The sequence below is a fragment of the Dunckerocampus dactyliophorus genome, chromosome 15 (genome assembly GCF_027744805.1).
Source record: "Dunckerocampus dactyliophorus isolate RoL2022-P2 chromosome 15, RoL_Ddac_1.1, whole genome shotgun sequence".
NCBI lineage: Eukaryota > Metazoa > Chordata > Actinopteri > Syngnathiformes > Syngnathidae > Dunckerocampus > Dunckerocampus dactyliophorus.
Genome location: NC_072833.1, coordinates 2,685,906 through 2,710,643, shown reverse-complemented (window position 1 = coordinate 2,710,643; position 24,738 = coordinate 2,685,906). Strand labels below are relative to the sequence as shown.

Below are 24,738 nucleotides of genomic sequence, written 5' to 3'. Positions count from 1 at the left end.
ATTTTTACTTTAATGTTGCAAAAGCTAGTTTTACATGTAATATGTTCACAGTCAAAAAAGATATATATATATATATAATCATAATGCTCAGTTTTGATGTGAACTGTCAGCGATTGACAATCTACAGTTAAAAGCATGATATTCTCTGCCATGTTTTGAAATGTTTTGTCGCCCCCTCATTTATCGGGGTTACCTTAATTAATTCCAGATCCGACCTTGATTAAGTGAATTTCCTCCTAGTAGGATTCTTTATTTATAAATGGAGTATTTTCCTAGTTAAAGCATAGAAAACCTCTTAAGACCTTTTTTAAAATGTTTTTTACAGCATTATTAGAACCCTCTAGGCATTAAATAACACTCCTATAGTCACTTTTACACTTGTATTACCCAATATAGTTGACATAATAGAAAATAAGACATCTTACACATAAATAAGACATTACATAGACTCACACATTAGCGTTGATTGGATACCTGGTGGCTATTGTCTCATCAGTGTAACGTTCCTGACACCTCGTGGCCGGTGTAGTAGAATACTACTGCGATGGCACACTGAACATTCACACAGGAGCTGCTGTCAGCCACAACTCACGCTAGTCACTGGCACTCTCCACACTGCTAACCATGCTAACACTCTGAAACGGTACAGTCGCTAGCTGACGTCACATACGTCACTTCCAAGGCCCCGCCTTTTAAAGACGCACACGTCACAAATATTACACTACATATAACATCTAAGTACATTCTTGTTTTTCCTTCATTTATCCGTTTTTATGATTGAAAATACTTAATTTGAGTCAAGTATACGTACAATTTGCTTATATATGCAAATGTTTTCACTAATAATAGACCATATACAACCACAAAATAGGGTTCATGTATTAATTGATTAAGTTTTGTAAAACCACGTGAGGGAGCGATGTTTGAACTGCGACGTAGTGTGGGGCGACTGTATTGCATTGTCTTACATAGAATCAGAAGAAAATAAATAAAAAAGACAGTGTTGCCAAAAACACAATCAATTGTCAGGCTTTAAAATCCACAAATGTGAGGATGAACAATTGCTCTCCATGATGCAGAGTCGTAATGAAAACGTCCTTCGTCGCGGTGCCAAATGACGGAGCACGCAGCCACAAGCAGATGGAAGAACAAGAAGACATGCAGAAACTGTGAAGTAAACTTTCTGTGCTGGGCAGCTGCTTCCTGTTGCCATATTTGGGCACATCCAGCCCTCCCTGAGTGAAGACGCTCCTGCCTGGAGACGGGACGGGGACATGTGAGCGTATCCTTACTGGTGAGTCACTGTCACTCACTGTCTTCCTCTGGAAAATATTCTGTTTTTAAACAAACATGTCCGACCTTTTTGTACCTTAATTTCACTTTGGTGTGATCCACTCAGATCCCACCGTGTCAATATTTTACCTTTGTACTTCATTTTATAAAGCTCGCCGTTTGTTGTAAACAATTTTAAGTGCTAAACAGTGAGGTATGTGCTCACTTCTTAATTGTTTTTTGTCTTAAGCAGAGTTCTATTTATTTAAAACATTTCTGTATGTGCTCCAAAGTTTTGTCGGTAATTTATTTTTTCTTTTTTTTTTTCTTTTTTTTTCCACCGTCAACGTCAGCCTATGTTTATTATGTTTGTGCGTATGATCCATGTTTTTATCATATCCATGTTTCAGGATATATTGCTGTGATTTGTCATGTTGGATTTTGCTCTTTGTACACTGGGATCATAATAAATAAAGCACTCGGGGTGAAAAAAAGTGCGTCATTTTCTCATTGTTCCAGCCATTAATTATCAATTCTTTATTGTATTATCATATTTTGTATGATATGCACTAATTGCACTTTATTTGCCCTAAATATAGTTCATTTCCTCCCTTTTCCTGAAAGTATTTGTCAATTTCTCTCATTTGTACTGCTTTGAGATGCCATCAGCTGACTTGCCCTGCATCACAGATGTCGACCCCTAGGTGATGCCAGTGGACAAGGTTTACCCCACTTGAAGCTCAATGAATACCCATAATACAGTTTCTTTGTTTTTTTTTTTAGAGGGTCCAAAAATACTCTTTCCATTATACTGTTTCACTATTAGATACCTTCTCAATTTTTAAACCAGGCTGTACATTTTAATTTGGTCTTTCAAAGAGGAGAAGGCACATAGAGATTGTGCAACTATTCCAGTGAGTCACCTTTGGCCCCCTGAGGCAGACACCTTTCTACCCTGCATCATTACAACAACAGGCTGGCTAACATTCTGGAACGTGCAGCTTCATGCGTACGGTTGATCATATTAAGGAGGGGAGGTCATTGTTTACTGTAGAAATGACAAAAAATGGCACTTTGGAGTTAGTTTTGCTTGTATTTCAGGTAAAGTTAAGTGTGTGTATAGGAGGCTCCCTCCCTCAGGGTTGTGTATGGGCTTGTAACAGCGGCATTTCTGCTCTCAGCTGCTCCTGAACACCACATTCCTGAAAAAGAGAGAGAGAAGGTGTGTGTGTGTGTGTGTGTGTGTGAGGGTGAAAGCAAAAGAGGGATGATCTGGAAGCCATGTCAGCAGGATGTTGTCATAGTTGTGAAAGACTGGAGGCCCCTTGGCTCCACTGGGAGGTGAGAGGTCAAATACAGTAGAGAAGAACCAGGAAGGAAGCAAGCAGAGGGAAGCCTGCTTAAAATACGATTACCGTGCAACTCAAGCACTGACAAATTAAGAAATGTGTGTGTAGGATACAGTGACTTTCATTCTATTTCTGGTCTTGTTTAATCCAGATTACACATCCGACCCATTAATCTGTTGACTGCGTCTTAATTCTACCATTCATGTAATATCCATCCATGTGTCCATACGTTGTTAGCGGTGCAGATTAAACTCCAGTAATGGCTGCCTGACTGGATTATCTGAGCTATCTCTTAATTTTAGATCAGAGAGGATTAACCTGCTCCCTCATCTATTCTTGACCACCTGCAGGGGTGTAACTTCAGGACAAATTGTGTCCAACACTGTCGTAAATACATGAGTCATGTGCTCGACTGGCGACCAGTATAGGACGTACGTCACTGGGATAGGCTCCAGCTCATCCGTGCTGTGATAGCTGAATGAATTTATTTAATTCAAATATAATAATTCATCTTTGTCCATATATAAAGTGTCCAGTGAAATTGTTATTTGTAAATTATAAACATTTACACACACCTAAAACACAACAAATTTAGCATAACAAATTTACAGTTCACTAATGTGATGACGTGCAAATTGCGTCTAAACGACAGACTGCAGCTCTACCCAATCGTAATCCTCCCTTTCCAAGAGCAACATTTCGCTCACCCAATGAAATCCCAGCATGTATTCACACCTACCAAACACAAGCAAGTATTCTATTGGAAGAGGCGGGCGTTCTCTGTCCGTTGGCTGAGCCCAGTCCGGATGTTCCACAGTAGCAGTGAATGTGGACACCGAGCTAGACAGGGAGGGGTAGATAGACTTGCCAGACCTGGTCTCTCTTTTTTTTAAGTCTTTATTCTTTATTTGTATTTCCTTTAAATCCAAGATTGCGTATCTTATGCAACACAACAGTTGTAAACTTGGGTTACAGACAGGACGCTGCGTTTTTCCCCTTGGGACTATTAAGCATTGTGAGAAGAGCCCAGAAGAAAGGAGGCGAAGCAAGATGGAGCGATAAATAATAATAATTAAAAAGGGAGAAAAGGAAGGGCTGTGAACCGACGATGACTCCCTGGGAGGATCCGTGAAGCATATTTATTTTTTTATTTATACCCCCTCCTGCTTCCTTTTGTCTTTTTTTCTTGCTTTCCCCCACCTCCTCTGCTACTTTAAGGACGTTGTTTTTACGGTTAGCGGGACACCTTTCCAGAAATAGCGTGATGGACCAAGCGGACATCCTGAGAAAGTTTATCCAGGGCGTGAAAGCCATGACTGAGGGGGACGACGAGAGGGGAGAGGACAACTTCGGCAGCGACTTTATGGTAGGTCTAAAATGATCGCCGGTTAGTTAGCTAGCTAGCTCCCCTTCTTTGAAGACCTTTTATCCCTTTATTGTGTCTTCCTTACCGTCCATTCTGACCCCTTTCTTAGCCCCGGGTCCTAACAGGCTGTGTCCCACAGGAGGTGAGGCAGGGGCGGCCGTGCTGCCTGCTTCCTCTTCCTCCCACTGCCAGGCTTACATGGCGGCCTAGCTTTGTCTCCCAACTTTCTTTAAAATAAACAACATTACACACTGACGTCACCTTCTCCACTATTTGAGCTATTCCACAGTCATTATATTGTGTAGCTTCATTTAGCGTAGCATGTTAGCAAAGTTGTGGTGGTGGATGTTTACTTCCTGTTGATGCAAGCTAGCTTCTGTGCACCATGCCTGATGAGAAATAGGTGTAACCAGTAAATAATCCAGTATCGTAGTACTGTACTAACACCTGGAATAACTCATATCTATGTCACGTTAAGCGGTTATTTTGGCTGTTTATCTTGTTTTACCTTGGACATACTACTGTTCATATGCAAGACAAAATGATTTTTATTCAGTTTTGATATACCATAAAGAAGATGATGTTGCCAGTAAACTAGCAAAGTATGATGCACTGACTTATTATTATTGTACACATATTTCAGTGATAGATGTCAAAATATATCCACACTGCAATGTTGTGTAAACAAATCAAAATAGGAAGTCAGCCAGTGTTGTGAAATAGCACACCAAAAATAGCTTTTGTATATATTTTAGTAATTCAATTTGAAATGGTATAATAAACTATAATAATACATGAGAAGCATTCTGCTTGTTAGGAATGGTTTTTGCTCTTGGGAGCATACACGTGTGTGGAGCTGCGATTAAGACCAGTCTAACAGTTGTCGCTGCAGGTTAGGATCGCTTTTACTACATCTTGTGTGCTGTAATGTGATTTGTGTTTGTTTAATTACGACATATTGATTGGGAATGAGGCGGTAGGAGCCCTCACAAACACGCACACGGACTTACACACACACACACACACACACACACACACACACTCACACACACACTCCCTTTCTGTGTGGGCTTCCTTACTTCATGGTAGCTTGCTGGAGCTTGCAACATTCTTTCTCGGGCTCATTTCATCACATTATGTCCTACCTTTTACATAGCAGCATTGTTGACACACTTGGTAAAAGCAACAAGTTAGACGCGTCAGTCAAACGAGAGCACTTTTATCTTTGTCAATATTGGATGTCATAGGTCATATTGGCTTTTACTCTGGCGGGTGATATTTTGAGGAAATGCTTCCGTTTAAGCTTGTTAGCTTGCTTGCAAGCTAAATATTCATTAATCCGAGGCCTCTGGCTGACTTTGCACTCATCTGGCAACATCACGCAGCCCTTCCCTTCAATTATTCATCAGATAGCAGCTTGTAGACGAGGAAACTTGCTCCCACTGAGCCCAAGCAAGATTTTTTGGGACCTTAACGTTCACCCAAGTGAGTGGGCCCAGAAAACCCTGCTTTAGCACCCACTTTAACTGCCTATTGTTGCTTATATATAGAACGTGTTTTATACGCGTAATTACAGTGTGCTGCTAGGTCAACGAGTCGGAGATTATATGCTTTGTTTGATGAAACAGCTAAATGCTGCGGCGGGCACCCGAAATATTGAGAGAGAGAGAGAGAGAGAGAGAGAGAGAGAGAGAGAGAGTGAGAGAGAGAGTGAGAGAGAGAGAGAGAGAGAGAGAGAGTGAGTGAGAGAGAGAGAGTGAGAGAGAGTGAGAGAGAGAGAGAGAGGCTTTGTGACACTTTGTGACACTTTTTACTGGCAAGAACAACATGAAAGTTAAAGATGCTAACTAACTACTTTTTTGGTGAAAACCCTGGCCTGAAGGGGAAAATATCATCTGTAGTGCATCATACAGTATATGCGTGGACTCTATGCAGAAGTGTTTCCAAAGGCTGTAGGCCCCCGTACTGAATATTAACCTAAAAATTAGTGGGTGATATTGGTGTTTGTTTCTGCATTTTGTACCAATATAATTGTAGACATTTTTTATTTATAAAAAGGTATTTTTCTTTTTGTGCTTTCAACCTTTTGTTCCCCTGTGAACAAATTTTTCCTTCGTTCGTTCATTCCAACATTGTTTCGGTTGTGTCTTTTCCAGCAATGACTTTCTTCTGTCTTCTGATTGGCCAGTTGGGGTTATATTGCCACCTGGTGCTTTTCCATGCACTTAGCAGCCTGTGATTGAATTGTCATATGTATTGGAATATATTTTTTTACATAAATTGGTTTTAAAAACACCCCATGCTAAAGATGAACGGTGTTCAGGTGAAAATGTGAAACTCCTGAAAGCTGCCTAAGGATTTTTGCTTGTCAGCCTCGGCGTTTGTCATCTACTGAAGGCACATCAGCAGACCAGGAGCACTTTGATTGGTGGTCCACAGCAGGAGTCCTCTCCTGTTCTTGTGCACGTGTGTATTCCTGCTTCACGTTACTGTAAAAACGTATTTCTCCAGTGTCAAGCTGCCTCCTCCCCCTAACCCAAAAACCAGGCCTTATGCCTCGGAGCTGCCTTATTCTCACAAGAGAACCCAACCAGTATTTCCGTTCTGGGAACTTTACATGATGAAAGATAACAAACTCCATAAGAAGCGACAAGGAGCAAGAACGTCATTGACCAGGACCACACACTCAGGAAATGATGTGTTAATGTGGTGTGTGTGTGTGTGTGTGTGTGTGTGTGTGTGTGTGTGTGTGTGTGTGAGTGAGATTAAGGTGAAAGAATACTTAAGAGGTTCACACATGCACACTTGCTGTCTATGAATCATTGCTCTGTGAGCTCCACTAGAAGTAGAAGTGGCATCACAGTGGTATCAAAACTGACAAAAAGTGTAAAATGTTGCGTGCAGAGACACACAATGCAGGCTGAAGACAGATGTAGAGGGTTAGAGGTAGAGTAGGACCAGGCTTATGAGGTCAGCAGGTTGGCGCTTTATGGGCTGTGAATATCTGGCGAGTGAGGGGGACGCACGCACTGTAGCAGCTCCCGTCCCAGATGATTGGGATTATGTGCCGTAGTTCCACATCTGCTTCCTGCTCGGATTCAGAGGGGAACACCGTTGGCGAACTCTGTTTGTTTGCAAAGTATGACTGAGACGTCTGCTTTGGTAATTATGTCTACAACAAACCTGGCTCTTGGTCATGCTGCTGTCGATAACATCGGAATTGCTGGCCTGACTGACACTGGTTACGTCCAAACCTGGAACCTTGGCACAACGTGTTTATACGGCAATCGATAGTGTCTGTTCTCCAGAAGTAGTACACCACAAAACTGGAAGAGCGTGGTGAATGCCTTTGTTCAAAACATGCATACATCTCACTACGATCGGCACTGCGATCATCACATACGCTGGTCATTTCCGTGAATTACACTGTCATTTTATGGGAATCTGTGATGTAATAGGTCAACCTAAGATGCCTGTCCCTGGTTCAGTTGAGTTTGTATCAAGTAAATCATGATCCAAAATTAGTGTCCAGCTCAATCCTACACTAGCGTACCTGAAAAGTGTGACAGATTAATCAGATATTTTGGCATCCTTTATAATCAAAACACAATAAAAAGCAGACAGAGCTGGGACGCTCATAGAGGCCACAAGACCGCACATGAGTCACGTCACTTCTTGTGAGGACGGACGGACTGAAGAGCGCTCTGCGCTGATTCAAAAGTTTGACTATTTTTGGCACTTTTCCCGACCACAGATCACGACCATAATTACAGATGTGTTTGCTGACACCACTGGCTTGAATACCGTCTGGCGGGAGCAACGCGTCCAAAAAAACAAGTTACAGCTTCCGACGATCGCTAGCAAGACAAGCTAACGGTCGTTAACTTTCAGACCCCAAATCCGTTGACCACCAACAAAATGAGCGGGAAAACTGCTTCTGCCGCAGCAAATGCAAAAGGAGGAGGACGTGTAAGAGAGCCAGAAAGCTTTGAAAAGTAATAATGAAGTTGAACAACATGGGAGACAGCATGGTATGGGAGGCGGGTTGAACAGAATAAGAGATAAACAGCATGATGACAGGAAGTACTTTAAGGAAAATGGAATTTTGCCCATCCTCCACAATTCTTATGTGAGACTTGAACACACGTCTTTCTCTTTTCCGTGCGTTCTAAAGATTGAAAATCTGCTAGCACGAGGCAGCTAATAGTGCATGTACTGGGCCTTAAAGCCGAAATGAAGCTGTCTAGGAATAATAATCTAGTGAATGATAGCCTCCTCATTTGGGGCCAGTCTGTGAAGTAATAGGTCAACCTAAAAAGCTTGATGATACCAACGGTACAAGGTAGGGGTGCTGCGATATAATGTTTTCACTTCCAATACGATACCAATATTACAGCCTTCAATATCGGCCGGTACTGATATTGATCTGATCCGATATCGGCACAAATCATACATACTTTTATGACTTATTTTGTAGTGTGGAGTGTTAGAAAAGGCTTGATCAAATGATATTACTCAGAGAACAATAGACAGTTGCGATGACTTGAGCTCTATCTGTACTGGAGCGGAGTCTTGAATGGACTGCAGTGTTGATATCTGAGATTTTAGATGCAGGCAGATATAATCCAGTACTCCATTTTTTCTGATATCGGACTGAGACACCCCAGTACGAATACAGTACAGAAGCAATTTGGCTTGTTTTGACATGCATAGGATAGTGATAGCTCGCATCCAGCTGCACCAACACACTCTGCAACTGTAACTTCAACATAAGGCTAACTGAAAAGTTGCATGGTTCCTTAGGATATTTAGAACTTTTGAAATGCAATAAACCACCTATGCTGGTGAAAGTGCCTTCACTGCATAGGAGCCCAGTTTGTGTGTAGCCTGGTCTGAGATGTGTGTTTCCAATCGGAAGTGGGCACCTAGAACCGACTGTGGTCTGCCACCATTCAACGAGTTCAGCAGGGTGCTTGCTTGACAACACCACAGGTCTTTAATGAACTATGAAGGTTCTTTAGGTGTTGTTCTTGTGTTCATATGCTGACTTGCATAGCAAACAAGGCAATCTTATGTCGAAGCATTTGGACTGAGAGAGGTAGAGAAGCAAACCTTGGTGGCTAATTAAAGGAAAGTGCATTGCGGCCTGTGCTGCAGTGCATCCTCTTGTTTGTCTGAGCTAGTGCTCCACTGACCTATATTATCTTACATGACAATGTGTAGCTTCTGTGCAAACTTGCTTGCAAGAATTTCAACACTTAATTGCTTCAATGTAGCGGTGCCTCTTTGCCTGCGTTGTACATGGTGACCTATTTTAGCATGTGTGTGTGCATGAAAGGTGACCATCAGACAGTAGAGCTTGACACCCCCACATCCTGACCACACAGACAAAACCCCTTTCCCCCCCACACACCGCTCATGCAGGAAGAACACATGCTCTGCCAATCAGCGCTCACTGCTGGAGTGAAGGAAGATAGCGCCTAAGTGTGTGTGTGTGTGTGTGTGTGTGTGTGTGTGTGAATTATTCAGCATGCCAGGCAAGTACAGCGATGCTTATTCAGCCAGGAGGCAGAAAGTAGGTTAGCACTGCAGCTACAACTCCCAACTCCCTTTTTACCGCTTTCTATCTACTCACTTTTTACTTCTGCCAGGGACACTTTGCGAGCACCGCAACTATAGTTTTCTCTAAACTTTTGTCGCTGTCTATCCAATTCACAGCATTCTACTTAGCGCATCCTGTTCTCTGTGTCTAATTATTAATATTCTTCACATTGTTACGTCCACCACCCTGTGCTGAGGAACCTAACTGCCATCTTCCAGTTATTTTAGGCCAAAGTAATGACTCAACCTCACAGGGGTCTGTGAAGGCGGCATCATGATTATACGGGAAACGCCCTGTGTGTGCGTGTGTGTGTGTGTGTGTGTGTGTGTGTGTGTGTGTGTGTGTGTGTGTGTGTGTGTGTGTGTCAGTGGACATGAAGCCGTCACAGGAAGCTCAGTTATTGTGGTTTGCTGCAGGAAATACATCACCAGTTTCTTCTTCTGTTTGTATGTTATCATGCAGGAGGCCTTCGGCTCGTTCCACGTTACTTGCGTCCCTGTTATTTCACTCAGAAGTGTGTCAACAGCATGTGGAAACCAGGAATAAAAGAAGCCATTAGCAATCAAAGAGGCTGTTTTTACCTCAGCCCTTATCTTCTCCTAAAAAGGTCTCCCTCTGCTTTATTTTTCCTTTTCCGCCCTCCGGGCTTCCTTTATTTTTTTTTTTGTTAAGTAGAGTACACATGTGCATGCATGCGTGTGTGTGCTTTATGTAACAGGAAGTATGAGTAATTAGAAACAGGGTCTCTGCAGACAGTAGCTGTGGCGTTTGTACTGTTATGTTTATTACCAGCAGAATTCCAAAACTACTAACTCTGTTTCTATGGAATTTCTAGAGATGTGTGGCATGACTTAGGGCAGGGGTGTCAAACTCAATCGGGGGCCAAAACTCAAAGCCGGACACTAGGTTGTGGGCCAAACAAGACAAGCCGCAAGCGATTGTTGATCAAGCACCAAAAGTTACACTATTTTATAGCAACACTAAAACATCACAAGCCGTGAGATGTGTAACCCAATGGAATGAGTGGATTATGCATTTCCCAGCATGCTTTGTGGTAATTAAAATGATCATTTTGCCTCTTTTAAGGTGTTATTTTGTACAGTTTGTAATACCGGTAGTTTTAAAGTGATGTCGTCTTTAGTCGTGTACAGTTACGCTGTTGTTACTTGGAGTCAGAATCTGGCGCCTTTAGTAACAATGGTTTGCAATTAGTGCAGTATATAATAATGTGGCCACTTAAGTTGAGCAATGCTACAGGAATAGCTGAAACCCACAGAATGACTTTATTGCGCAGATCATCGTAAGCATGTGGTCAATGATGCGGCCCGGAGTTTGACACGTGACCTACGGGATACATGTAGATGGGGATCCGTTTGTATTCATCATCGAACTTTTTTTTTCCCATTAAAGTTTCAAATCCGCTTTATCGCCACACACAGGACTGGAGTGGAAGCGTGCAAATATGGCTGTATAAATACTAAGCATGCATGCCGATCGATCAGAGCCAATTTCCTTGATTTTGGGATATCGGCAATCGTCCAATCTTTTCATATAAAACTCATCTTATCTACATCTGCAAAGGTCTGAAAGTAAGCCACTGTGCCCTTTTGCTCTGCCAAGCTGGCAGCTAGCAATTGAGCTAAAGCTAGCCCGATCTCCGAGCCAGTCAGTGGCCCACTGAGAGCAAAGCTACCGTAGCCGAGGGTTTCAGGATGCCCGTTGATGTTGTGGAAGTTCGGTGTAAATAAAGGCAGCAGGAGGCATGTTTATTCATGTGTACAGCTCGTCTCTTTAGCAACAGCCAAGAGACCTTCTCTATACATTTCCGGCCTTCAAAATAAGAGTGCTGCATGTCACATCCTATTAATGTGTGGTAACAAAATAAGGGTGTCATAAAAAATAGCTTACACTACAACGAGGAAAATGATGGCATTGGATGACCAGCCATTTTCAGTCGCTATGCACTTTATTGTTGGTAGGATGTTCAAATCAGGTCTGCAATGTAACCTGTTGTTCAAGTTTTGTTTGTTTTTAAAATGTGCAAAATAATAGACCAAAAGAACTGATATAATTTAGTAGTTTGAACAGCAATTTTCTCAACTTTCATGTATGTTTGAGAAAACTGCATCATTTGCAGGCTTTTTAAAGATTGGTGATCGGCCAGAAAATTGTAATCGGTGCGCCCCTCATAAATACAAGCTGCAAAACCTTACACAGTAGAAGCATTTTTTCCCATAACTGTGGGTGGATAAACGTATTTTGCTTCGCCTCGCTATCACCGTCCCACTGCAGCTGCTATTTAGAGGGATCAATTCTAGCACACAAATGTGTTGTTTCTATGGTCTGAGAGTGTGTGTGCACACAGAAGCAGATTTCTGTTGCTCTAAGAGACACAAGGCCATTCCATATGTTGCATCCCTCTAATATAAACTGTGCACACGAGCGTGGGCGTCCATTCAGTGCCATCGATGAGTTTTTTTTTTATTTTTTTTTTATTATTTTTTTTTATTATTTTTTTTTAGTAGACCATTTTTCACATGAAGCAAATACGCCCCCGATGGTTTTCTCAGACATTGTAGTCCCTGCATTTGTCTTCTTCAATGTCAACTGCAAGGCGGTTAGCCCACAGTGTGTCTTGTGTATTATTATTATTATTATTATACATCGCATGGAGTAAAATATTGAAAAAATCAGTGTTTGAATAGGTTGTTGTGTTGTTCATGTTTGTTTGCTAAAGAGGGCTAATTATGTGTCCTCTGACGTGCTTCCTTCTTTTCAGCGTCTGCGGCGATTATCCACAAAGTACCGCACGGAGAAGATCTACCCGACCAACATAGGAGAGCGTGAGGAAAACGTCAAGAAGAACCGATATAAGGACATACTGCCATGTAAGTTAAACCTGCGGTGTGATGTGTCTTGGTAGAAAGAGGCTCATGTTGCTCTGAACATTACATTGGAGCCTCCAGAGAGTCACAAGAAGTACAACTATTATCTTTATCTGGATTATAATTACAGTATTTGCATTTGTTCATCCATTCATTCATCAGCTTCAGTGAATGAATTGTCTTTTTGTCTCTGTAGTTGATCACACTCGAGTGAAGCTGACTTTAAAGACAACCAATCAGGATACGGATTACATCAATGCCAACTTCATCAAGGTAAGAAATGACCCCATACTAATGAGAATGATCAAAAGCAATCAACTTTAATTTCTCAAGAGTATTTAATATTGTAATTGGAATGTCAAGAGCTTTTAAATAAAACAAATTAAACAAATAAACAACATAATAAATAAATAAATAAAAAATTGCACTTCAATAAAATTCATAACCAAAAACAAAAAATAGACCCCTTTAAGGAAAAAAAAGCACTCCGGTAAAAAACACAAACAACAATAAAAACAATAAATAGAATGGAGTATCAAGTCTTTGGAAACAAAATTGCACTTGAATAAATAACAAACATTGGGTGTTATTCATTAGCAGAAGGCTTAACATGTAACGAACGACACTTTTGCGCTGTTTTGTTTATATTTACTTTGCCGACCAAACGCCTCAGTGAGCGTTGACTGTCGGGACGAAGGCACCGCTGCACCTCGAGTGGCAGTTTTTATTCTCATTTGGGGAAAACTGGACAGAATGGTTGTGTTAGAGGTGCGCATTCAAGTTGGTCGTGTTCCCCATCTTCATTGCCACTACTTTCCAACAAATGCGACATATCGACTCGTCCGTGTTCATGGGCTCGCTCACCTTCTTCATTCTGTTTAAAACTGAAACATTCCCACACTGGGGCTGTGGCATTTGGCGTACAAACCACCGCTTTCATGCCTTCATTCGTATTTGAGTTTGCGCACCTGCAGGCTGCAGCACTCGCTAGCAGCCCCACCTCCACCCACTGGGACAAAGAAAGAGACTGAATGACTGAAAGGAGGGTTCACTCAGTCCGTTCATTCCGCTATAGAACCAACACGCCCGGGTGTTGAGACAGATGCAGAGAGGAAACTCTCTTGTCATCCAGCCCGTTTGGTAGAGAGAGAGAGTGGAGGAAAACAAACACGCACGCACATGTCAATATATCAAGGCCGGCAAAATGATCACGTTTGTTTTTGATAATCGTGCGATTAATTGATTATGGTGACGGGCCTACTTCCTGTGTTGTTTTTCCTCATTAATTCTTATATCGCACTTTTTCCAGGGTATGGATGGCCCAGAGGCCTACATTGCAACTCAGGGCCCGCTGCCCAACACAGTGGTGGACTTCTGGAGGATGAACTGGGAGTACAATGTAGCTGTGAGTAGACAGTTTCTTTCTGTATTACAAATAAGTGACATTACTTAAACAATAAATTATTTTAAGTAAAATATATGTTGGTAAGTGGTCAATATTAAAAGTAGTTTAAAATGAATATTTAATACGAAGCAGATGGGGTTGGACCAGATGGGCCTGTGCATTGCGAGAGCGGTGATTAGGCTCAGCTAGCACTCGGCAAAGCTAGCAGATGCGTTAACCGCTCCTGTACTGACAAACTGTGTCAAATACTCCATTGTATCGATTGTAATCCTCTTTGTTTGTGTCTCTGTAGGTTATTGTGATGGCCTGTCGAGAGTTTGAAATGGGAAGGGTGAGTTGGTGTACCTTTTCAATCCGCCAATGAAAATGTTTTTTCTGTGTAATTTATAGAATTCCTCTATGATGTTGTTCTGACTTAGGCTCTCCTCTCCACAGAAAAAATGTGAGCGGTATTTCCCTCTGCTCGGGGAGCCCGTCAGTTTCGGGTCTTTCAGAATCTCCTGTGTAAGTAGATAAATCTGCACCGTCGCAGCTGTGCTTCGTAATGAGCGTGCAAAGCAGCGGGGAGGAGGCATTTCACTTTGCACATTTTGTTCTAATCACTTTGCTGCTCTTGTCTTGTCTTCCAGGAATCAGAGCAAGCCAGGACTGACTACTCCATCCGCACTCTGCTGGTGGAGTATGAGAATGTAGGTTCATATGTGCAGTATTACCCAAAACACTTTTAAGCACACTGGCATTTACTGCTTTTTGCCTCCCTGCAGGAAACACGGAGGATAACGCAGTTCCATTACATCAACTGGCCCGATCACGACGTCCCCTCGTCATTTGACTCCATCCTGGACATGATAGGCCTCATGAGAGAGTACCAAGAGAACGACGACGTCCCTATATGCGTGCACTGCAGGTACTGTACACACGCTCCACATCATGGTGGCGTTTTGCTTAGAACGGCACTATTCCTCCCTATTAAAGAAGCTCTCATGGTGAAAGAATGAAGCGCACGCTGTGATGCTGATGGCACACGCCATCTCCATGTGTGCGCACTAAGCCATAATGAGAAGCCCGAGGACACTTCCCGGTTGCGCACAGCAGGGCTTAAAACTCTCTTGTGTGTATGGTGAGCTTGCTTGAAAAGCAGACCACTATGTGACAACGTAAGATGGGCTTTTACGATATTTGTGCGCCATCATCTGTCTGACATGGAGATTTGATATGAGAGTGAATGTCATCATCTTACGGTATGTGGAAGCTAATTTGCATGACTGTTGGCTGTGCAGCGCGGGCTGTGGGAGGACAGGCGCCATCTGTGCCATTGACTACACGTGGAACCTCCTCAAGGCTGGGGCAAGTCAATATAGACGATACTTCTCCACATGTACTGAAAGCACAAATGCAAATAACATGATTAAACCTGTTTTGCATTGTGTGCCCTTTTAGAAAATTCCCGAAGATTTCAATGTGTTCCGGTTGATCCAAGAAATGAGGACACAGCGCCACTCGGCTGTTCAGACCAAGGTTTGAATAAAAGTCATGACTACACTCTATCAAATGAGAACCAATATAAGAGCACTGCAACGTTTGGACACCCCTGATGTAGCGCCTTTCTTCTGAGTTGAATATTTAACACAGTTTTCTAGTAATCCTGTAATTTACTTTTTTTTTTTTTTTTTTTTTTACAAAGAAAAAAACGCCAGCACTTACATTTCCTGTCTTGCAGGGGAAAGTAATGAGGTTAGCGCCCATCTGCCAGCACTTTTTTTTTTTAATTGAATGTTTTTGAAAATGTTCGCACTGCGGTATTGATTTGTTTCCATCATCTCATTAACACCTTTCGTTTGGCTTTTTAGAACAGCTCGTCATCCTCCCTCCCTCATCATCTGTGTTTCTCTCCTCAGGAGCAGTACGAGTTAGTCCACAGAGCAATAGCGCAACTCTTTACCAAACAATTGCAGCTATTGGAGAGCCCCACAAACGTGCAGATACATGATGTTATGGTACGACACACACACACACACACACACACACACACACACACACACGGTGTCTGGTGTTAAAGAAATACAGGATGTTGCTGAGTAACACACTGGAGGAGAGAGGGGGGGAACACAAATAATTAGTCACATGGGAGGCAAGAGTGTAGGCGGAATTGAGAAGAGAGGCCTCGAGAAAACTCTCCAAGAGTTGTGACCTAAAAGAGCGGAGCTCTCGGAGGGCGTTTATTTAAAAAGCTTTGCTCTGTCGTCGTCATTATTGTTTACTCCTTACAGTGGCCCACATAACCGCTAACAAGCTCATGGCGCATCAAGTCTCTCCTCTGCTGCGTCCCAGAAGTGCAGCCAAGGAGAAAAGTTGACGGACATGTTTAGAAAGTTATGTCTGGTTTCAGTAATGACCATTTTGTACAAGAAGTAGGACTTGCTGCCGATGTTGCTTAATAATGTCCTTATCCAGACAGTAATGATATGAGACGCTGGAGAAAGAGACTTCCTGCTCAGGATGCTGTGATGATCATTGTGACAGCCCGACGTTGCTTCCTGTTCCATAATGCATTTCTGGGCCTGAGAATAGACCTGCTTTGGGAGGATGGAGAGTTTGGCACAGCACACAATACTGTGCACATAAAACCACATTGTGTGAATGCTCGAGAACTTTGCCACCACGACTGAGCCATTATCTCGCACCTCTAACTGCTTTTTCAAACATTATCAGTGGGCCTTACTGACTCACGGCATAAGCAGGTTGAGTCACGTCTGCCCAGCCATTGTTGTTCAAGTGGCCTGAACTCCCATAGAGGTGCGGTCTGCTGCGGCAGGAGAAGCTATTATAGTAGTTGACACACATCCTACACGTTTTTCCACTTGTTTCATGCTACCCAAGAGGTATTTGGACTAGGACTACTAATAGCGTTACCCATATGCAGTGTTCCATCATGACTTCTTAAACATTGCAGGATGAAAGTAGTCCAGACAAAGCAGGCCACCAGTCAGATGATGAGCGATGGGACACGCCTCCCCCGAAGCCACCACGCATACGGAGGTAATCGTCTTTTTAATTGTATTTATTAATATTAATGCTAAATTTTTCCTCTGTTCATCATCTTCTGAAGTGTCTGCTTGCAGTGTCCCCACGTTCCAACAGATGAATGAGCAGATAGAACAGTGTGAAGTATTTTGCAAACACAATCAAAACATGTTCAACAAACTTCAAAGAAGCAACCGCCACAAGTTCCCTGACAGCCCTCACTTTCCCAAACTTAACTTTTGTCGAGCTGTGTACGGCTGTCGCTCTCAGAACTTGGGCTGTATTTTTAGATAATTTTGCAACACTTTGCAATCTCCTGCAAGTCTAGAGATTAATGTAACGCAACCCTGGGCAAGACCCAAGTAGAACCTCCCCTCCCTGCAGGAGCAGGCATTCCACACACCGAGCTCCTCATTACTCTTCGCCCTCCCATCTCAATTTTAATTTTGCTATACGGGCCCAGCAGGGGTTGTGCTCCACTTTCACATCAGCTCGTTCATCTCCCGATTCTCATTCAGTTTTATGGTGTATGCATCTCATGATTAATGTATGTACATGTACTGTAGGTATATGTACTTTATTAATCCCATGGGGGAGATTACAGCCTTAATAATAAAACATGAACATAATGTATGTATATATAGGTACATGTACTTTATTCGTCCTATGGGGGGAATTACAGTCAGAGTAATAAAAAAAAAAAGTAACTGCAATTTTTTTGGCTTGTTGATGAGGTTTCTGGAATATGTGCTCTTGGTGCATGTTTAAGCCTCGGACAATCCTAGTGTCTATTTTTACTAATCTAGTCTGCCCAGTCACACTCATATCTGTTCAACGTCCCTGTCACTGGTCAGACACACCCCACAAGACTCAAATCCTTCACATTGTTTCACTGCTTTGACTGTCCTTACTTACTGATTAAACCCTCATAACGTTTGCAGCCATGTTTACTAAATCCTTTATGTGCTGTACGCCCGTAGAGCCTCTTTATTTGCTTTGCTGTGACTTCTATTTGTTCGCTCTCTCCAGCCCCCCTGTGGGAGATCATAAAAGTTTCATCTTATCTTAGAAGGACGAAGCACGGTCTCGGATAAACTCTGTTGCGTTTTAATAATTCATATCCCCATGGAATCAATCCGCTCCAGTGGGAATTGGTTTGTGTTTTATTTGCTCAGGACCGAGGAAGCCAATATTGAAGTTGTTTGGAGAGAAAATTCCAAATGAGACACGGCGGAGCTTTTTTTAAACATTGTTTATCAGAAGGAAGACAAATGGTTGAACCTGACCTCGTCATGACTGCAATGAAGTGCGGTAGTGTAGGACACTAAATTAAGATGCCGTGCAATCTGATCTCTCCCGTGGAGAGGGGTCATTATTCCACTTAATCAAGTCAAACTGAATTGGAATCATTCTGGGAAGTCCCTCTGTGGTTACGCTGTGCCATTTTCAAAATCTCATTAGTTAAAAGAAATAATCCATTATGTGACATTGTACAATCATAAATAAATCACTACAAATACACAAGGAAGTATTTGATAGTCTCTAGAGTTGCTTTTTGTGTTTATTTGCATGTGCACATAAATGCACGCACTTCATCCCGCCTCCGTGTGGCTAATCACCACTTCAATTTCCTTTATGAGATTTTCTCACTGATCTTGGTTGGCTCACATGGACACAACCACAGACAATTTCAAGAAAATAAATATATATAACACTCACAATTGTCAGAAATAAACATTTTGACAAGCTGGAGCTAAGAGCGTATACTGTACTGCTATTTGTGCCCTCTAGTGGTGTAACATCACTTCTGTTAGGTTGAATCGAGGCAACAGGACTTTTTTACCTTTCATCCAATGGATGAAAATGATGAAAATGAAAATGATAAATTTTAAGCGTGGAGTCCCCCGATGTATGTTTCTGGTGGGGTGTGGTCACAAGAGGGTTGTTGTTGCTTGGCATGGCTGGCAAACGACCGTCCGACTTAACAATGGGTCGTTTGCCTCCTTGGTGGCAAAACATCTCGTTAGTGACCACTCTTTCTGTGGAATGGGGGGGAGAGGTTAGGACATTTTTATAAGCAGACGGTGGGTGTTGGCACAGACCTCTATTTAGAGTGGACTGTTGGAGTTTGAAACACGCCTCCGAAACACTGAATAGTTGGACATCAAATTTAAGTTCAACGTTTAAGTTTGTGGTACATTTTAGGTACATCCAGGCCTGTCATGATGACAAATTTTTCTGCATGCGAGTTGGTCATATTCCCCTTCGTCGGCGCCACTACTATCAAATAAATGCAACATATCGCCTCATCAATGTTCACGGACTCACCCTGTTCATTCTGTTTAAATCCGAAATATTTCCACACGGCGGCTGTGGCATTCGGCTTAGAAACCATTGCTTCATTCATATTTGCGTTTGCTTGCTTGTTACTCCTCATGACGTGTGTGCACTCACTAGTTTCCCCTCCTCCACCCATTGGGATAAAAAGACTGAATGACTGACTGGAGGGTTAACGCACTCCGTTTATCCCGTTATAGAACCAACGCGCCCAGGTGTTGAGACAGACACACAAAGTGAACCCTCTTGTCATCCACCCTATTTGGTAGAGAGAGAGGTGGAAAACAGACACGCGCGCACATGTCAATATATTGAGGCCAGCAAAATTATTGAGTTCCTTTTTATTTATCCTGTGGTTAATTGATTTGACAGGGCTAGGTACATCCTGAAATTTCACCCGAAAGCCAAAAATCCCTAACGTTTTGTGAGTAGTGTAGTGTGCAGTGGTGTCTAACTGCACTGTAGCATAATAGACACTGTTTTTTTTAGTACCCAGGTGGAGGGTGACGTCAAAGAGGAGATACTGCAGCCCCCCGAGCCTCATCCCGTGCCCCCCATACTGACCCCGTCCCCGCCGTCGGCATTCCCCACAGTCACCAGTGTTCGCCAGGACAATGACCGCTACCACCCCAAACCTGTCATACACGTCCTGGCTACCACGCAACAGAATGCCACACAGGTAAATGGTCCCCCATGCATCCAAAAGATGTCCGGTCGGATGCATTGTGCGTGCAGTTCTAGTTTTAGGTGCCTGTGCTTATGCCTGTGTTTCTTCCTTTCCAGAATGAAGGCGTAGAGAAGGAGAAGAACCCATCAGAAGTCTCTCCCAACACTCAGACCAGTCCATCAGAACCAAAAGACCAAAAACAGCAGACCCAAATCTCAAATTTAGATCTCAATGAAAACTACAACAACAAAGTACCTACGACGACGACAAAATCCGAATTGGGTCAAAGCCTGAACCCCTCCTCACCTCTGTCGCCAGCCGCTGAGTGCTGCAGTGTGCCACGCATCGAGAGGAAGCTCAGCATTGAGATTAAGAAGGTGCCTTTGCAGGAAGGACCTCGTAGTTTTGACACTTCCTCCTCCGTCGGTGTAGGTGGAGGCGGTGGCGGCTCAACCAACAGTGGGGCAGCGCTGCACAGATGCCACGCCTTCAAGGCTCGCTCCGGACACTCCCTGCTCACGTCCAGCTCCTCGCTGTCCGAGGACTCAGGCGGGGAGGTGGGAGCGGGCGGATGCGGGGAGAGCGGAGTGGACGGAGGGCCACTCGCTAGACCTAACCACCTCCCCGTGAAGGGTGACAAAATGGAGCTAAAGGCCGGCCAGGCAACATGGACTCAACCCTGCAGCAGCCCAGAGAAAGCCTTCCCAAAGACCTCCTCATCCTCATCCTCCTCTGATCGCGTCGCCCCCTCTTCCTCCTCCTCCTCCCACCTCTCCTCCTCCTCTTCATCCTCCTCCTCCACTCCAGTTCGGACTGCCCTGAGTTTCACCAACCCGCTCCACTCAGACAACTCTGATGATGAGGAGGGCGACGGAGAGATGTCCGCAGCAGGCAGGGAGGGTTATCACACCAGTGTCTCCACGGCAACCGTTACATCCCTTCACTTTGGAGATCACCACCTGATGCGGAAGGTGTCACCCATGTCCATCGCAGGGCACAGCTCATCGCCCACTGCGGCCACAGCAAGTATGACAATCTATCTACTTTCCTGACATTAATCAGCTAAAGTGTATCAGTCAAACTACCATTAGCCTTTGAAGTACATTAACTTACTGTAAGAATGATGCTTGATGAGTTAACTTTACCGAAGTTGCTTTAATTTCTCACAAATCTATGGGTTAATTAAGGGTTACACTCACAAGCTGCCTTTATAATCCGCATACTCTTTCTGCGTTAATGAGGGAGAATGTCGGCTCAGAGCATGTTAAAGACTGCACACAAAAGATTTATTTGAGAGTGTGGATTTGTACCCCAATAATTAGCAATCGTCTGCTTCCTTTTGCAGGAGTGTGCCTGTGGGGCAAGTTGTGTGCATGTGGAATGGTGACGGAACAGTAGTGCATGTTGAACACACTGGATTGAACACTGTCATGATTGCAGTGGTGCCTTTTATTGAGCTGCTGCGGGTGCCAGGATGGAGACGATAATCACTGAGAGGACTTTGATAATAATCTCGCTTGTGTCGCTCAATGAGTTCTTGTTGCCGAAGAACGTTTTTAAATACGTGGAAGACGGCTGAGGTTGCATGAAGTCGCTGTGACCTCCTCCTCATGCACCCCTCCAGTGGTTCCAGTATTTAAAACCACCAAACGCAGAAATAGTCCCATCACAATTCTGAAGTGTAGTGTTGTTCCGCTTTGGCACGGACCTCCTAATGACTGCTTTTTTGGAACGGGTGGCGCGCTTCTAATCTCTGCTTTGTGAGGCCCAGGCTGGTGGCTGCTTGTTTCCTCACTGATTTGCTACTCCCATCAACCAATCAATCATCATTTGGACCAACATTTCACGTTTTTCTCATCTGACCTCTGACCTTTTTAACCCAGACTGCTCGGACAGTGACGACTCCCCTCCCCCCCTCCCAGAGAGGACCCCCGAGTCCTTCATAATGGCCACAGGTGCGTTTGCGTCACTGAGGCCCCCTGGATACATCACAGAAGCTAAGCTAAACAAAAATAGATTAGTCGGCTTGAGGTCAACTTCTTCTACACCACACTCATCCAAACATCCCTGTATGGGCCTTGCTTTGTGCACAGAGCCTTCCCACAACACAGAAGGCCAAAATAAAGTATGTATCTGGTGTTGATGATGTAGCGATGCAGTGGAACTTTTTGTACAACACCAGAGGGCGCTATGGACCCTTAGCTCATCTTTGTTGTACTGGAACTACTGGCAGTAAATGCACAGTAAGTGAAGGGCAAACGGTCAGTATTGGTTGTAAATGGGCTTAGAGTGTTTATTCATGTTAAGTTTGAATGTGACTGAATGGATGAGCATGTGTCGAGTTTAGTTTAGATCCCATGATAGATTCTCAATGCATGTTTTTTTTTCCCGTCAGACACTATAGAAGTACAGACATGCTCCTCGGCCGAGTGGAGTGGTTCACACAAAGGTGAGTCACTTGAGCAGGAAACAGACTACCATTGTTTCGGATTTGTGCACGTGTGCTTGTCTGTCACAGTGCACGAGAAGGTTTGCTTACAATTTGTCGCGTCGTGCCAATTTTGTACACACTCCAAAATGAGGATTAAACCAATGGTGACTTACAGTTGTTAAATGTGACACAGCCTTTTTTTGCATATGCTTGTCAGCCAATGCTGCAACGATTGGGATTGGTCACTGCGTGTGCGTGTTTCCTTGCATGCAGGTATGTCCGAGTGTGTCAGGAAGACAGCTGACCCTGCAGCAGCCGACAACAAGGCAGACCTCGGTGGGTAAGTCAGCTTTTGGCTTCTTGTGACACCAGGAGGGAATGTTTGTTGCTATGTTGTTTTATTATTTTTTTTTTAATTGTTTTCCTCTCCCTTTTAGGGTTCGGTAACCGCTACATTCCACCCACAGGCCCTCGACAACCCCCCCTGGAGTGGACATGACGCCGCACTCTGTCCACAGCAATGTCCTCCCCTACGGAGACGGACTAAGATTTCACCCGGGTGGTCCGAAACCAAGCTGAAAAGCCGCCAGGAGTCCCTCTTCTTCCTCCTCTCTTGCCTCCTCGTCAGTCCCTCCTCCTCCTCTTCCATATGGCAAGGAGGACGTAGAGGCTCAAAGCCTGCATTGTCCACTTCGGCTTGCTGATGTTTCTGGATGCTGACGTGTGGGATCAGTCTGCTTATTCCCCCAGCTTGTGTTGAGAGTAAACGGGGACTGTTGTCTTCAACACTTCCTCATCTCTGACCAAATGGAAGCCTTTCTAGTAGATGCTCTAACTGGAAGGTGTCCTCAACAATCTTGAAAGCAAAGTGAGATAATCTTTTACACTTTTTTTTCTGTGAGCTGGTGCTACATTTCTAAGGATGAGCTTAGAAACAGAAAGGCTAGAGTATCTCCCCCTCTTGTCTTGGTTTGTGTAGGGATGCGTTAGCTTCAGTACTTCTATGCTGACCTCTTGATTTTTTCCACCAGAGTCTCAGAGTGATGTGTTTGGTCTTTAGCAGCAGCTCTAATCTGTTGTGAAATGTTTCCAACACTGCTTGGTTGAAATTCGGCCTTTTTTTTTTTTTGCTCCCAAGGCAGGAATCACAATGTTTATTTAAGGTAAAACTTTATTTAAGGTAAAACTTTACGCAAATGATCATCCGTTGTTTAAAAGTGATCAATAAGGACCAAACAAGTCTCCTCTAAGACTCTGGTTCTCACTGCTGGGACCATGAGCTGGCCTTAGTCTGTCTCTCATTCAAAAGACAGTCCTGCTTAGCTTTACTTTCTCTCTAGAATCATAATCTTAATTAAGAATCAGATCAACCACCATGCAAGTCCATGTTAATTAGGAGCAACCTGTTTTGTTTTGTGTTCTGTTGCACATTACACTGATACTCATGTGGGACTTGACTGACAACAAAATGTCCGCGGTCCGAGGGATCTCAAATCCAACTGTCTCTCTCCACTTTTATGCTGTACTACAGTATATGCATCGTTTTTGTAATTGTATAGGTCAATTCAGATCTATTTTAGGTGACATTTTCTTTCCTTTTAACAGAAGATGTAAGTAAGTCCCTACATGATGTTTTCCTTCAAATTGTAAATTATTTTTGCTGCCCTTTTTTTTTGTCTTTGGATAATATTTCAGGGTTGTTTTGTTTAATTATATGCTTAAAAGAAAGATTGAATTAGTTGACTGCCATTGGGCTCTGTTCAAGATTGTAATAATAATGTTAATGATGATGATGATAATAATAATAATTGGTTGTTTTTTTTTCTTTTGTAAATGCTATTTTAAAGGTTATTTTTGTATGAGCAGTTGTTTTGTTGCTTTATGTCCACACCGTTCTCGCTCCATGCAATCTCTACATCAGGTCACCGTCTCATCCAAAACAGCTGTGTTCTATTTATCGTTTCTTTGCCTTTTTACGTTTATCCATCAGACACAGTATGCACACACTCCTCGATCTTAGAACGAGCCCACCTGTGCCTTTTAAGAGAACGCCTTGCCGCCCCTCATCCACCCTCCTTAATTTCTGTTTTTGTTCTTGTCCCCCTCTCAAACACATTCAAAATGTTTGTATGTTGCAGAAATCAATCAGTAAAATGAACATTATATACACAGGCCTCTGTTTTTTATTATTTTGTTGCGTTGAGGTGTATTTTAGGCCTTGACATTCTATACAGGAATAGAAGTATTTAGTGGCATACAGTGGCAAAACTCCAGTTTTGCACTTTTAAGTGTTGTTGGATGCCTTCCATTGCTGCAGATTCGCTCATGTAAACCGATAATGTCATGACTTGCTTGAAATGTGTGTGCATGTGTGTGTGCGTGCTGTCAGGCAGCAGGCTG

The 24,738-nt window shown here is 43.2% G+C and overlaps 2 protein-coding genes across 8 annotated transcripts in view; both read left to right on the top strand.

Annotated features, from left to right (window-relative positions):
* zgc:113263 (uncharacterized protein LOC503753 homolog) overlaps window positions 1–1,754 on the top strand; it is a 62,583-nt gene extending 60,829 nt beyond the window's left edge. For all 3 annotated transcript variants that reach the window (XM_054752510.1, XM_054752509.1, XM_054752508.1), the window contains one exon: window positions 1,080–1,754. In XM_054752510.1, coding sequence (XP_054608485.1) covers window positions 1,080–1,087 — 8 coding nt within the window. In that variant the 3' untranslated portion in view covers window positions 1,088–1,754. The remainder of the gene's footprint in view (window positions 1–1,079) is intronic.
* A 1,669-nt stretch (window positions 1,755–3,423) lies between these two features.
* ptpn12 (protein tyrosine phosphatase non-receptor type 12) lies at window positions 3,424–24,505 on the top strand. 5 transcript variants are annotated; one of them, XM_054800738.1, is made up of 18 exons: window positions 3,424–3,987; window positions 12,369–12,477; window positions 12,671–12,747; window positions 13,784–13,879; window positions 14,172–14,210; window positions 14,315–14,383; window positions 14,509–14,568; window positions 14,644–14,786; window positions 15,160–15,226; window positions 15,320–15,397; window positions 15,778–15,876; window positions 16,833–16,918; window positions 19,730–19,919; window positions 20,024–20,933; window positions 21,791–21,862; window positions 22,303–22,356; window positions 22,612–22,674; window positions 22,776–24,505. In XM_054800738.1, exons 1-18 carry the CDS (start codon window positions 3,886–3,888, stop codon window positions 22,835–22,837), a joined length of 2,376 nt encoding a protein of 791 aa, XP_054656713.1. In that variant the 5' UTR covers window positions 3,424–3,885; the 3' UTR covers window positions 22,838–24,505. The 5 variants fall into 5 exon arrangements, with proteins under 5 accessions (XP_054656713.1, XP_054656714.1, XP_054656715.1 ...); XM_054800739.1 differs by having other exon boundaries at window positions 22,612–22,678; XM_054800740.1 differs by lacking the exon at window positions 21,791–21,862.
* The last annotated feature ends 233 nt before the right edge of the window (window positions 24,506–24,738 follow it).